The 14375-nt window shown below is 42.9% G+C and overlaps 2 protein-coding genes across 6 annotated transcripts in view; both read left to right on the plus strand.

Moving 5' to 3' along the window:
* The window catches only part of r3hdm1 (R3H domain containing 1), a 38204-nt gene extending 29319 nt beyond the window's left edge, over positions 1–8885 (plus strand). For 3 of the 5 annotated variants that reach the window (XM_084574339.1, XM_084574341.1, XM_084574340.1), the window contains 8 exons: positions 59–216; positions 570–703; positions 2611–2714; positions 4673–4854; positions 5482–5626; positions 6304–6401; positions 6512–6596; positions 7449–8885. In XM_084574339.1, coding sequence (XP_084430465.1) covers positions 59–216; positions 570–703; positions 2611–2714; positions 4673–4854; positions 5482–5626; positions 6304–6401; positions 6512–6596; positions 7449–7762 — 1220 coding nt within the window. In that variant the 3' untranslated portion in view covers positions 7763–8885. Of the gene's footprint in view, positions 1–58; positions 217–569; positions 704–2610; positions 2715–4672; positions 4855–5481; positions 5627–6303; positions 6402–6511; positions 6597–7448 lie in introns of those variants that run through there. The other 2 variants (XM_084574342.1, XR_014699807.1) reach the window with 2 other exon arrangements.
* A 176-nt stretch (positions 8886–9061) lies between these two features.
* Positions 9062–12088, plus strand: LOC311509329 (uncharacterized protein). The gene is made up of 3 exons (XM_084574478.1): positions 9062–9356; positions 10548–10642; positions 10743–12088. The coding sequence occupies exons 1-3, from the start codon at positions 9170–9172 to the stop codon at positions 12000–12002; spliced, it is 1542 nt and encodes a 513-aa protein (XP_084430604.1). The 5' UTR covers positions 9062–9169; the 3' UTR covers positions 12003–12088.
* The last annotated feature ends 2287 nt before the right edge of the window (positions 12089–14375 follow it).

Genomic DNA, 14375 nt, shown 5'->3' on the forward strand with positions numbered 1-14375 from the left:
CAATCAGGAGTCTCTTTTCATTCGGTCACAGCGTTGTGCCTTTCTCATTTTGCCTCAGTGCACCAAGCCGTGATGCCAAACCCAGCGTCCAGCTACCAGACCGTAGTGGGCGTGCAGCCAACACCCAACCTCGCTCTCACTGGCAACCAGCAAAGCAATATGGGCAACCAGATGCAAGGCATGATGGTCCAGTACCCTCCAATGCAGTCTTATCAGGTACTGATGACGGGACGCCTCCGAGAGCGTCACGTTTAATATTAGCAGTGGGAAAAAGGAGCCTTTGGTTGGTTGGTGATATGAATGAAAAGCTTGAGATCATTGTTGTTCTCAAAGGAGGCTGCTTGTGGAGAGAAATAAAAAAAACAGAACTCAATACTAATAAAGAATAGCAGTGTTGACTTTTCATTTGTTTCTCCTTAAGACTACAACAATGTGGATTATTAGAATAATCAGAATTAAACAAGCCTTTGTCTATCTGTGCCAGAATTGGTCAATAAAGACCGTTCTTTTGTGTCTTTATTTGCTTGATTTTCTTTTCTAATTATCTTTTCTGTTTTTTTCCTCCGTAGCAGGTTTCTGTTCCACAGCAGACGTACCAGCAGCCAGTGTTTGTGTCCTGCCAGCCGGGACAGGGAACAGTGGCTGTCGCTGGCATGCAGCCCTGCTACAGCCTGCTCCCCCCTAACCAGCACACCACCATGAGGTACGGTCGTACATCTGTGACGCTCTACGTGTCCTTTTAATCGTGTGCTAGGTTATTCTTCTCCTTTAAGTTGAAATGTATGTGAATGGATTTCTTCTAGGTGGTCAGGCAGGAGTTTTAAGATGGAGAGAGAGGCTGAATAATGTTTTTTGTCTGGCATAAGAGAAATTTGGTGAAGCTAATGAAGCTAATTCCTATATATTCATCACTACCACCAGGATTCAAAATGAATTTTAAAGCCTAATTCAGTTGCTGTATTTCTGTTTAATTTAATTTAATCAAAAAATCAAGATCGATTCGGATTTTAATATTAAAATATTAACAAATCTAATTACGTTTAATTTAATAGTAACGTATTTATGCGTCGACTCATCAGTGCTCCCTGGTGGACAAACGTGGAAAAGCTGCTTGTAATTTGTTTTACGACAAAGAAAATTATTCACTTATACTATTCTAGCATGCAATTTACATTGACATCGTTATTTTGATATATAGGTGTAATAACTTTAAAGCTTTGTTTTTTTTAATATTTAATAGCGCCGTTTGCATTAATCCATTAAAAAAAAAATTGTCCGAAGGCGCCGTCTGAAATGTTAATTGTGTTTTTACCGTGCAGTGTTTTGCACCCAAATTAACTTAAGTCATGTTTACACTTATAATAAACTCGCTTTGATTTATGTTCATCGCTTTCTAATGACGGCTTCTAATGGCTGAAGTCGCTTTAATCGGGTTTGGATGAAATAATTAGCCATGCTCGAGATGCACTCTGTCCCACAAACTGATTTGCAGGTACTCGGCGCCGTTCCTCTCTCGTGAAGGTTCGTCTTATTTATAGACCTGAAAGTCCTGATGAGTGTATCCCCAAAGCGCCTCTCAGACAAGGTCATCTTTGTTCACTGTGGTGGGGGAAAAATGAAGTTATTACCACGACGCTTTAGGTGAACTAACTGGGCCTGCGTTTGGCTGATGAATGTCGACTCTGACGCCCCCTCGAAGAGATTTAACCATCTTCCGTCATCACTCTGCTGCTGCGGAGTATTGTGGCTCTCATTATAACTGATTGATAGAACTAGTTCACAGAAAGCAAAACATGTAATTAGTTTCCACCTCCGTGGACCCAATCAATCTGGATACTGGTGAACGGAGCACTACTGGGACCATTGTGCACGCACGCATTCATAACAAACACCAGACGCGAACACGGCCATGTACGCAGTCATCACCTGCAGAAGAACAATGCAGAGGTACACGCATGCGAGGAGAGGTCACTCTCTCTCATCGTCCCAGCTGTAAAATGAGGCTGCGTTAGTAGGGCAGTCAGTGTGGGAATGATTTATGCGGCAGCGTTCGAACAGCTCAGTCTTCTCCCACGAGGGCCGACTGTCCACCTGCAGCCTGCTTTTTCACCAGCTGGAGACGAGTCCCTGCAGGCGGGTTGCTTACCGAGCAGAGCGCCTACTTTCCAGATGGACTTAAAGTCAAATTTCAAATTTAATACCCCTACTGCAGCGCTAGGATCTCACAGCTCCTGGAGATGTACGTCGGTGTATTTTTAGATTGATCGCTTAGTTGTCGGCATCACAGTGGACTTAAATGCTAACATTTATTGACTGATAATTATTTTTTAATTCATTACATAAATTGTTACATTTAATAAAATAAAAGCACCAAATATTTGATAGTTTTGCTTGAAGAATGATAAACTGCGCATGAAATGACAAGAGATAATACAAATGTCAATTCACCGAACCTTGCAGAAACCCATTTTAGTAGAATCATGCAAAACCCCACTTGAAAAGTCTCACATTTAACTCAGTAAATCCTCTATGAATCCTCTTAAATTTCCCAAATCCTGTTCCATTTGGTTTGCACATTTGGTTAACTGTCTGCGTGTCATTCTTTCACAGTTCAACAGTGAGTTTCCTGCCCGCTCAGATGATGGAGCAGCTCCAGTTTCCTCAGACCTCGTCTCCCTGTGTCTCCCAGCAGCATCCAGGCCAGCAGTACGCAGGTACACCGACTGCTTCAGAGGTCTATATTCAAACACGCGGTAATCTACAGTAGGATCACGCAGGAAACAGAAAATATTCACTTTTCCTGACATTATCCGCCCTGGAGATTCCCCATCACTGCCAGCGCTCCGACATTCTTTATTTTTCCCCCCATCTCTCAGTGTCGGTATCTGCAGAATGGATTCCAGCGCAGCCACGGCACACACTTCATAATGAAATAATCTTCCCCCGGTTTACTTGGCCATTGTATGTGCGTCAGACGGATGATTAGATTTACACGCCGCATTTTCAAAATGAAAAAGTAGTGAGGCGCGGCGATGGCGGGTCCCTGGAGTTCGGATAAGTTTGGAGATTATACGGCGATCGGGTCGACCGCTGCAAATGTTATGTTGACATGGAACTATTGAAAAACTATTAAAGTAAGAATTCATGAATGAGTCATTAGATGATGATGTTATTTTCTGTTTCATTTATCACGGTTGTGTATTTGGTTTCATTACAAATATATAATCGATGTGTATGAATGCATAGCGATAGAGATTTACTTTTAAAATAAATCATATTTGGACTGTGTAGCCTGACTGATATCAGTATTTTAGAGTTCTGATCCAAATATAACATATTTCATAACTGGCCTACGATATGGATCTCTAATATTTATCATTTGTAAGAGCCATAATTTATGTTTAAGCTCAAGGCTCCTCCGAGACACTAGAGGGCAGCCAAGCGGTGTTTACACTGGAGGCTGGGGTTTGTGACAGGTGTTTTAAGTTCATTGATTATCGTAACAAAGCGGCTGATGGGGAAGCAAACAGTTTTTGACGTAGTTGTTGGGACAGGATCCTATACTGGCTGATAATGGGCCTAATGTTTGGACGTGTGCTCAAATTTACGTTGTTTTTTTGTGGTTTATGTCAAACCTATGGGAAGTGATGGACTATTTACTGAACAGAAATGCGGTAAGAAATAAAACGCATTCTGAAAAGCTGTAAAAAGCTGAAAAAAGGCTGGATTTGTTTTTAGTTTTTAGCATTTAGTGGCCGAGACCAACGTTTAGTGCCCCTGGTGGTGAAGTAATATATTGCAGCGTTCATTATTGCCGTTTTATCAGACGAACTGTAATTACCCACTTGACCGAGAGGTGAAACTACGCAAGTGTCATTAAAAAAAAAAAATCTATAAAATTAAAATGGACTTCTGCTTTGAAAATGAGTACAGTAATCCATCTTTTCATGTATATTTTCTGCCCCTTTTATGATGTTGAATTGATGTCCAGAGGCCCAGGTGGGGCAGTCTCCTTACTAATGACCTTTATTATTCATGTCTGATTATTATGGGAGCACAATGGAGGGTGCCGTCAGTAATGAGGTCAGATGAAGGTCTCACTGCGGCCTTACCCACGGCGTGACCGGCAAACACTTTTAATTGGCTAGGCCGGGGCCCGACATAATCTGCAGATTAAGTCCAAATATCAACTGTCCTTGTTGTTGTTACGAGGTATTATTTCATAAATCAACAGCGGCTGTTTAATAGTTTGTGGTGTGATTTCCACCCCACGTGAGCTTAATGTAAACAGAAATTAATTAGATGGAAATATTGTATGTGTTTGATTGCGTTATTTTTTTATTTTTTTATGTTCGTGTGCCAGAAATTAATTAGATAAGTGGATCTTGTGGATCACTGCAGAGGATTTAGCAGGAAAGGGGAATGGACTCCGTTATAATCAAGGCACTTAAAACCTAATTGCTCAGCGGCTCACAGTGTGAGAGCTGTGTTTCCACTGATGAGGTGTGTCGCTGAACAAAAGTGCTGGAAAGGAGCTTTGTGGCGAAAACACATTTACTTTGATGCAGAAAAGATGAGCTGATGAGCTGAATTAAATAAGTAGGGTTTGAGTTGACCTGATTTGAACGTATCAGCCGTTCCATCTCGTTGTCTTAAATCTGTCTGCGTGCAGGGCTGTTGCACCCGCCCGGCAGCGGTGGAATGGTGATGCTGCAAATGACGGCGCCCCCCTGCCAGCAGCCCCGGGCCCCCTCCCCCTGTCAGAGGAAACAGCCCAACCACAAACACTCGGGCCCCGAGTACCAGCGCAGCCGCAGGCCTGCTGAGCTCCCTCCACATCCGGACAACACACAGGTACAAATGCTGCCCGAGTGCATCGATCGGTCAGAGACAATCACAGTAGGACATGTCGGATAATGGTTTTAAAGTGCTGTTATTGTATTTATCTCCCCTCGTCATACGGCATGAAATTAGCTCAGTCACCCAGAGATTTTGAGATGAAAGCAGCAACTCCAAAATGATTCCAAATTGAATTATAAATCTGTGCAGCTGTTTGCCATTTAGGACAATACTGTATGTGTCAGAAAGTTAAGACGGTCACAGGAAAGCAATTTGAAAGGCAATTTGGTTTGGTTGCCTGAGTCTGACAGTGACGCGGGAATTGCCGCCTTGAGCCAGACTGAGCCTTCCCGCCGTTCCAGGCAGGTTAAATGTCGGAGTAAATAGGCTCTGCAAATGAAGTCAGAGCTGCCATAACCTGGAAATGAGGAGAAAATAGTCCTCAGCATTAGGGTGTAATGGTACATTAGTGGGACTAATGTGGAGTGAATGGTACATTAAAGCAACCACTTGAACAACAGAATGACATTGTGGATGAAGACACAGACAGGGTTTGCTTTTTCTGAATGAAAGTGTTTGTGTTCCTCTCTCTGTCTCTCTCTCCCTCTCTCTCTCTCTGCACCATCGGTGTGTTGTATGTAGAGCAGCCTGCCCTCGTCTCCTTCACCAGGACAGCCGCCCAGCGTCAAGGGCCTCCCATCAGGCATCTCACCCATCCCTGTCATGGCCCACCACCCGCACCACCACCACCCTCAGCTCCCTACAGCCTTCTGCCACAGTGGACAAGGTCAGACTCACTGGTGTCTGGTGCTCACCAATAACATACAGAAAGATTAACGGGAAAACTCAGTCCCGAGCGTACCATTATTCCTTATTCAAGTTGTTGTATGAAAGTATTTAATTATTTTGAATTTGTATTCATCTACATGTTAAATTAATCTTTTATATATTAGCTTTGCAACCTAATCTTGCTGGTACATAGCTAGTAGCTAGCTTTAGTAGCTTAATAAGGTAGCTGGCTAATTTGATATTTAAACTACACATTTATCATTTAGGCAGTGGAAAAATAAAAATAAATAAAAAATAAACACTGTACACCTTGTGCTTATTCAAAAACATGCCACAAGGTGCTACAAGAAGTAGCTCGCTAAGCTATCTGATTTGGCTAACGTGAGAATCGCACTTCTTGTAAAGTTAAAAAATTAAATATATAGCGCGTTATTTATTATTTGCTGGTAGCACCTTGTAACCAGCCAACTAGCTATTGTTTATTTTAGTTTTTTGCCAACGTTTGCTAGAAAGCAGCCCCAATACAAGCTAGGTTTTTAAATAATAATAATAATAATAAACTAATTAACAAATTTTTTTTTTTCATTTTTTGAATTGAAGCAGAATTTTCATTTAAAGGAGCTTGTGGTCAGTTTTGTGTTTCTTTTAACTTTGTGTTTGGTCTGTGGTGACCAGGTGAAGGACACTTCTCTCTACTGGGCCAACCTCTGCAGTACAAACCCTCCATCAGACCTCCGCTGATTCACACTGCACACATGGTGGCTAAACACCAGGTCAGACACACACGACTTAACACACTTCTTTGCTTTCACCGATAAATTATTTTCTGAGCTTACTGTTTATGAAGTCCTTTATCCATCCCTTCCTTCCTCTGTCTCCTCAGGGTCCACTGGGGGTTTGGCGTAGCGGTCATGGGAGGAAGGCCAGCAGAAAATCTCTGTCTTCAGATCTCAGTGTAGGTGAAGCAGGTAATAGGAAGTCCAGAGGGAGGCTTGAGTGTAGTGAACCTGGCAGCAGTCATTTTTCATTCATCAGGGTTTTTGACCGAAGCTTGACCTGTAAAAGAAACGGTAAATGATGAAGCGTTAATTATTTGGGTTGGTATAGAAATAATTCAGGGAAGCGGTTTCTGAAAACATGCACTGCTGACTGAAACCTTTAAAATGTCAATCAGGAGCAGAACCTCATGCTGAGATTCACCTCATGATAAACCCAGCTGCTGCGGAGCCTATTTAGCAGATTAAGTGAAATAACTTCACCTTTTTTTATTGTGTCAAAATATGCTTGCCGCGTAGCTGTGGAAAAAGCATCTGTTTGTGAGTGTAAGCAGAATAAATTACAGACGGGGCAGAATTCACACCTGGCAGTGGAACCTGCATTCCCGGCAGTATTGCGCCGGCAGAAATGTGCTGATTATTTCGAATAACGCGCTGTATTTTTTACTTTATTTTTTATTTTTTTGCACTCGCCGAGATTTCTTTTATTTTTTCCATTATTCAGGTGAACTTGTCAACAATCCCATGAGGACAGTCAGGAGGGAGGCAGCTCAATGTGCAGCCTTTTTTTTTTTCCCAGAGAAATTAAGACTGACAAATGTGCATTTTTGAAAATATAACCTATCAAAAATCTCTAGTATGTTTTTATTTTTTATTTTTTATACATGATTGGTTTGACCGTCCTTCTAGCTCAAAGCTTTAAAGCTGACAGCAGCAGTTTATTGAAGCCTCCCGATGGTGCAGGTCTGATTTTTCTCCTCACTTGTGACAGTTGCTTTATTTACTGGCTCCACTGCTCACAGTGCTGTCTGTGTGTGTCTGCAGTGAGCAGTCAGACTCTGGAAGTGACACATCCTCCGGAGGGGATCAGCTGTACAGACTCCAACTATCTCCTGGCAGAGCTGTGCAAAAGGAGCGAACTCATGCAGCGGCTGTCGGACCATCAGCTCCGCGGCGCGACCAGAGACGCTCCCGGCAGAGACCTGGCCACATCATACTCTGTCTTTACAGTGCTCCCCTCCAGATACACCAACCCGAGCGCCGCGCTCCACCACAGCGGCCCCCCGGCCACCTATAAACCTCGAACTAGCGCCAGACACAAAGGGGAGCTGTGCGAATCGGACAAGGCCGGCTCATAGCTGCTAAGATCTCGGTGCATCTGAGGAGGAGCCACGTGAACGCACATCCAACCACCTGCCTCTGCTGCCTCAGTCTGGACCGTCTCCCAGACTCCCTCCAAATCAAAAACAAAAAAAAAAAACAATATCAAACGTTTGAAGAATGAATGGTCACTTTTATTTAGTTTTAGTTTATTTTATCTTTTAGTTTTTCTGGCCCAACAGGACTATGCAGGGTGGAAACTGAGCACCAGTTTGTAAAAAGCGTCCGTGGCTGCTGAGCTCGACTCGACGCCCCGTTCTAGTCTAAAAATTCTAGTTTGCTGTTCTAAGGTGAAATTGTTTGGAGAGCTTTGGGATTTATTTGCCAGCTAAAATGTTTGTGTGTATCCAGCGTGGCCACTTTGACAGCAGGTGTACCACTCGTCTCTGGTTTAAGAATGTTTTTGTGCCCATTTTTTTTTTAAAATTAGACGGTTTAATTTACATTTAAATTGATACTTCTTATCAAAGCAAGTGTTTTAGTTTTATTATAAGTTTTGATCAACAGTTCCATCGGCTGGGCTCAGGCTCGACCCCAGTGACCGACTCGTGAAGCGGAGCAGTATTTATCTCGCATCAACACACACAGCAGCAGATGTACAGTGTGAGTCCGTACAATAAGAAACACTGAATGACAGATGTACTACCTGAATTATTTAAAGTCACCGTCAAACACAGTGAATGTTGCATTTGCACTGAAGTGATGATCAAGATGGAGATTTGATTGGTATCAGACCAGGCCTGGATTTTCTTTTATTAACCCCCAATTACCTGTTTGTTGCACTCGGCCAGGCCACTTTGTTTTATATATTAAATTAAAATGTTTATATGCACAAGAAAAATGCACTTGTCACTCTGCTTGACTTCCTTTGTTCGGATCTGTGTTTGTGTGAATCATAAGAGGCTTTTTTCTTTTCTTTTCTTTTCTCTCTCTCGTTTTGACTCTAATAAATGTTTGCACCATATGTGTTGACATAACTTTTTCCCAAAGTAAAAGATGTAAAAGCAATTAGCAACGGTCTACAAAACAAGGCTCTAATTGAAACGCTTTCTCGGCAGCGAGATGCTGCTGCTCCTCCGGTGTGGGGAGAAAAGCAGCATATGAGGCAACTCTTTTGGAAAATGTTGCCATCAGGTTTGTGTTGGTGCCTTTTGGGCATTGCAGAGATTTTTGTTTCCAGCTGCGTTAATGAGCCGTGTTGGAATGAATAGTCCTGTTGGGTGAAACGTAGAGAAACGGAGACACCCAGTGGACAAACGCTGCTACTACAATTATGAAAGTGAAACGAGGAAGGAGATGAATATAGTTTCAAGAGTTTGTGTATAGCAACCAGAGGCGTGTTTGGCGCGGTAGCCGTTAGCTCGGGTTAATCTCTGCAGCCTGTGATGGAGACTGACCGCAGGACGGTGGTGGTGTCAGGGGTGCCCGACGCGCTGCCCCCAAGCAGGATGGCAGACAAGCTGACCATTCACTTCCTAAGCCGCCGGAGGAGCCGCGGGGGAGAGGTGGAGGTGGTCAACTACCCCACCAACATGGACAGGGTCGCGTTCGTCACCTTTGCGAAGGCAGAAGGTAAATTTGGCAGGTTAACGTCGACCATAAGCTAATTAGTAGCGTGTATCCGCAGCTGAACTGCTGTTTACTGTCAACGCACAGAACTCCATTCAGAAATTTGCAGTTTTTAGAGTCCACTTCCTCATAAACTACCCCAGTTTGTGCCTCTGCGTATAACTTAATTGTTTTAAGAAAAATAAATAAATGTCCGTGTGTGGAATTACTTCAACACCTGTATGGAGAAAAAAAAAGGTATAATGCATCACTCGGGGCCTAATATAAATGAAGATGGAGGCAGAAAGTGACATTTCTTGCCCAATTTGTACAATTGTGCAATTGCAAGAGCACCTAAATACACTTTTTAAGTTTTAACTTAGTAATTTGGCAGAATTTACTATATTATATTACTATATTTACTATATTAAAACTACCTACCTACAACCTGTACTTTAAATTAAAAAACTGGTACTGTGAATATTTTTTTCTTCTTGTGAGGTCACTTCCTGGTTGCACATTGACACTTTAAAGATAAGACGAGCACAAACTTTGCACCTTTAACAAGAGAAGAAAACAAAACACATTTTCAGCGTAAATATAATAACAATTTCTATACATTTTTATATTTAATTTCAGCTGCTTTGTTCTGAAGCTTTCTGGAGATTTAAAGATATAAGGCGAGCACATATTGCACATACAATAAAATGCATTTGTATTTTTCTTTTTTTTGGCAAAAACAAAAATCAAGTTCTGACTTGATTTTTTTTAATTAATTTAATTTTTTAAATTTTTATATTTAATTTCAGCTGCTTATTTCTGTAGTTTCGTGAATGTAACATGTAATATGTGAGAGACACAAACTGTTCTATCATTGCTAAACATATCTCCTATTTCACACTATAATTGGTCCCCATGGGAACCAATTTCAGTTCCCCGGGGAACCACTTATACAGGGGTCTAAATGAAGCGTTTATTGACACGAAGCGCTGAATTGATGTGTGCCTAGCTGATGAATGGTTTAATTTGTCATATTATCATAGTCACATTCTGTCAAATGGAAGGAGACGTTAGGCCGGTAGATAATGAGCAGAGTTGGGCGTCGCGCACTCTCTTTGACGAGACGAAACGGACAGACTTTGTGAGTTCGCGATTCATCATTATAATGGTGACCTTCTGTAGAGACCACAGCTGAACAGTACAAACTCTTGACAGATGCAGAGAGGGTGGTGAGAAAGAAGCGGCACGTCATGAACGACAGCGAGTTTCCTAAAGACTACAATCTCACGGTGTTTCCATTCAGCAGAGACGTAAGTACGGACATCGGTTTGGTTCTAAACCACCGACTTCGGTAACGTGCATAAAAAACTGTTTTTATCAGACAATCCTGACCCTGTGTTTTTGCTGCAGGTGTTTTTGTATGTGTCCCGCGCTACAGTCAACCTCTCCATATTTGGCAGCGATCAAGAGTCTCTGGTCAAGAGTCTGCGGTCAGCTCACAGATCAATACACTTCCGGCCTTTGCTCCAGGAGAGGAAAGCCCTCATTGAGGGGCCTTTCTCCGCCGTCCGGGCTCTGAGAGAGGACCTCATCCGCCGGGCCGACCGCCTTAAATCCGCAGTCTCAGTCCAAAACTGTGGCGTCAAACTAAGAGAATCTCCTCCTAATCCGAGGGTAATATCTCCTCCTGTAAGCCACAGCCTCTCGAAAGCTGAGCGGGAACCACTGGGTTTGAGCAGCTTATCAACGCCGCTGCAGAGCACAGGTAAGGCGAGAGAAGTCCAAAGCCGGCTATCAAAAGCAAAAGCTCAAACCGCTCCCTCGTGGCAAAAAGTTTCCGATGAGAGCGTGGCCGGGGTAAGCTTTTTGGACAACGATGAAAACGGAGCTCGGTCCAGGCTAGGAATGTCCTCTGAATATAGAAGAGAGCCAACAAAGGCCAGCCACAGGCGAGTGGTCGGGGAGGGAGTCAATGCAGGGATTATATCTTCCTTATCAGGCCTGGACCTGCACCATGCAGGGGAAATATCAGCTAAACAGCCTGAAGAGGAGGGTGTTTCACAAAAGCACACCAGAGCAGACAGGGTTTCAGAGAATCATTTGGACTCTCGCAACAGCAGAAGTCACTTTATGAAGGACCTGAGTAGCTCAGCCGTCAACAGACCAATCCTCCAGACTGGACTATCAACATCCAGCTTGTCTCCTGTGTATCCCAAGGATCTGGAGGATATCTGGGTTGACTCGTACATATTCAGATTCATCCAAACATTTCACGAGAAGGAGTTGGACAGATGTTTAAGGGGCTGTGACGTGTTCTTCGAGAGTGTCGAAGGAAGCGACCTCTTGCACATCGTGTTGACCAAGAAGCAAACCTCCGAGGCTGCGTCGAGGCTCCAGGAATCCTTGGAAGACCTAAAGTATTTAATCGATTTTTGGCAGTCGATATTAAGAGTTCATGAGGTGTTTTACAACAAGGCAGATTTCCCGGATAAACTGAAACTGGCTCAAATCTGCGATGGTGAGAGGTTGTTGTATAAAGACATTCTTTGCACGTTTGAGGATTCTTGCATTAAAGTCGTCGGCCCCTCGTCTTTAAGTTACCTCTTCTGTAAGAGAGTGAAAGAGAGAATCGCTAAAGAAACGGCTGTGAATCCTAAAGAGCTGCGGTGAAAAGTAAATTGGCATGTAGTCTTAGCAGTGGCCACAAGGTCGAGCAGTTGTGTCTTCACATTTATTTTTTTGTAATATGCATATGTTCAGACGAATCAGAATAAACCTGTCTCTCTTTCTCTGTCTTTGTTTCTATGGTGAATCCCCATTTTGAGCATTTAGCGTTGTTCTCACAGCAGCAGCAGCAGCAGGGTTAAGTCTTAATTTAAAAACAAACAGATGCCAATCATTTTATTAGACTTTATTATTTCAGTTTCTTTGTCTCTCAGGACTTTGCACATACATGGCTACTATAAATTATTTATATTTGAGGCGTGTGTTTAAAACTAGATTACAATCCAGTAAATGCACATTTAAAGTTGCCCACTAAACATAATTAAAAACATATAGAAACACATTTAATATTATAATTTTTCTCTGATATATTTCCACAAAAAAAAACATATATATTTAAAATTACAACCACTTGCTTTAACGGTTGTTTTCTTTGCTTTTGTGACTTCTTATAATCCTAGTTTAGCTGTAATCTGAGGTCGGTTTTTACCAGCAGGGGGCGGTGTAACACTTTCCTTCACATGGTGCTCTGGTTAAAAATAGAGTCTGTAGCTGCCATGACTTGCTTCAGTAAAGCAATTATGGAGGTTGGGTTTGGCAAGCAGGGCGCAGATTGGCAGGCAAATGATGTCAGTTGGATGTCCCATTATACACCCTCTACCCTCGTCACTACACACACACACACACACACACACACACAGAGAGAGAGAGAGAGTTGCACCTTTTCCAAGGAAAACACTGATCAGTAGATGTGTGAGGATGCTCAGTGAATTTTTTTGTTTGTTTTTTTTGGTCTGTGACTGTTCAGAGGAGCCCGCTCCGCAGCCTCAATAATTGATTCATTATGTAAAAATAAGCTGCACGGCCGTAATGAACGCACACAAACACAGACAATCACTCATCTCCCAGATACGCTCCCTCTGACTTGTTACCATAGGAACGTAGTGGAAGAGGTTGCTGAGCTGCAGCGATGGGCGTCGTTAGCCCTCCGATACAATAAAAAAAAAACATCCAGGAGTATGGAGGAGTTACATTTCCAGCGGAAGAGAACCCTTCGTCGAAGAAGCAGAGGAGAGGGCACTGCCTCTTGACACCCAGGCCGCTGTGTTGCCCCTCTGATAGCACAGCTTTAACAATGACCCATTATCTGGGAGGGGGGTTATTGTGGGTAGGGTGGAGGGTCAACAAGCAGAAAGCATGAATTACTTTCTCGAATATGGACCCTCTTTCTTTCATTCCCCTCATTATGCATAAAGTATAATTAGGTGACAGCATTTCTGAATATATTAAGCGTGATGACTTTGATGATGGAGGTCAAAATCAGCAGCAGGCCAGAAAAAGGAAGCTGGAGTGCCTTCTCAAGGACGTTTTCATGCGGGACGAGGTCTGCTGGAGCTCAAACCTGTAATTGGACTAAGGATAGATTACGCTATGGACCCCTGGGGGTCCCTGAGCCTGCGCCTCTGATTTTACTGGTAACATTTACTGTCAGGAAGCCAGTCAACAAGTACATGTGCCGTTGTCGAACAACTGTAATTACGTGTAGAATGACCGGCACGACACAAAAATGACTACAGACCTACAAATACATGCACAATACCCACAAAAATAACCTCAAAGACACACATAATGACCACAAATACATGCACACTGGCCACAGAGATACGCAAAATGAAGACAAAAATATACCAAATGATCACAGATACATTCACAATGGTCATAAGGATGCACAAAATGATGGCAAAGACCCAACATGACCACAAATACATGCACAATGGCCATAAATACACAGAATGACAAAAGAATTACACAAATTGACCACAATTAGATGCAAAACGACCACAAATGCATGAAAAAATAACCACAGATGCACACAATCACCATGAAAATGCAGAGGCTGACCCCAAAAATATCTAAAATGATCGAGAATCGGAGAATACCAACACAAAGAGAGTATTAGAGGATTACAAATGACACAAAATGGAGGTGCAGAACAACCATAGAGGTAAACAGGAGAACACAGAGAAAGGAAAAACAAACACAAAGATGCCAAACAACCCACATACACACAAAGCAGTTGTGAAGCGGCTCCATGACTCCACCTAGATGAGGCCCTGGTCATGTTCAGACACACACATCTCAGAGGTCAGAGGTCAGGCAGACAAGCAGCGAGCCCCCTTGCACCATTCCTTCTCCACAGTGATGAATGGGGGGCTGCTGGTGATGGATAGCCGTCTCCAGGCTACGTGTGTACGTGTGTGTGTGTGTCACAGTCACAAATTGCGTCTTAATGATTCTCTTTACAGATCATCACCCCGC

The sequence above is a fragment of the Chelon labrosus genome, assembly GCF_963514085.1.
Source record: "Chelon labrosus genome assembly, chromosome: 24".
NCBI classification, from domain to species: Eukaryota; Metazoa; Chordata; class Actinopteri; order Mugiliformes; family Mugilidae; genus Chelon; species Chelon labrosus.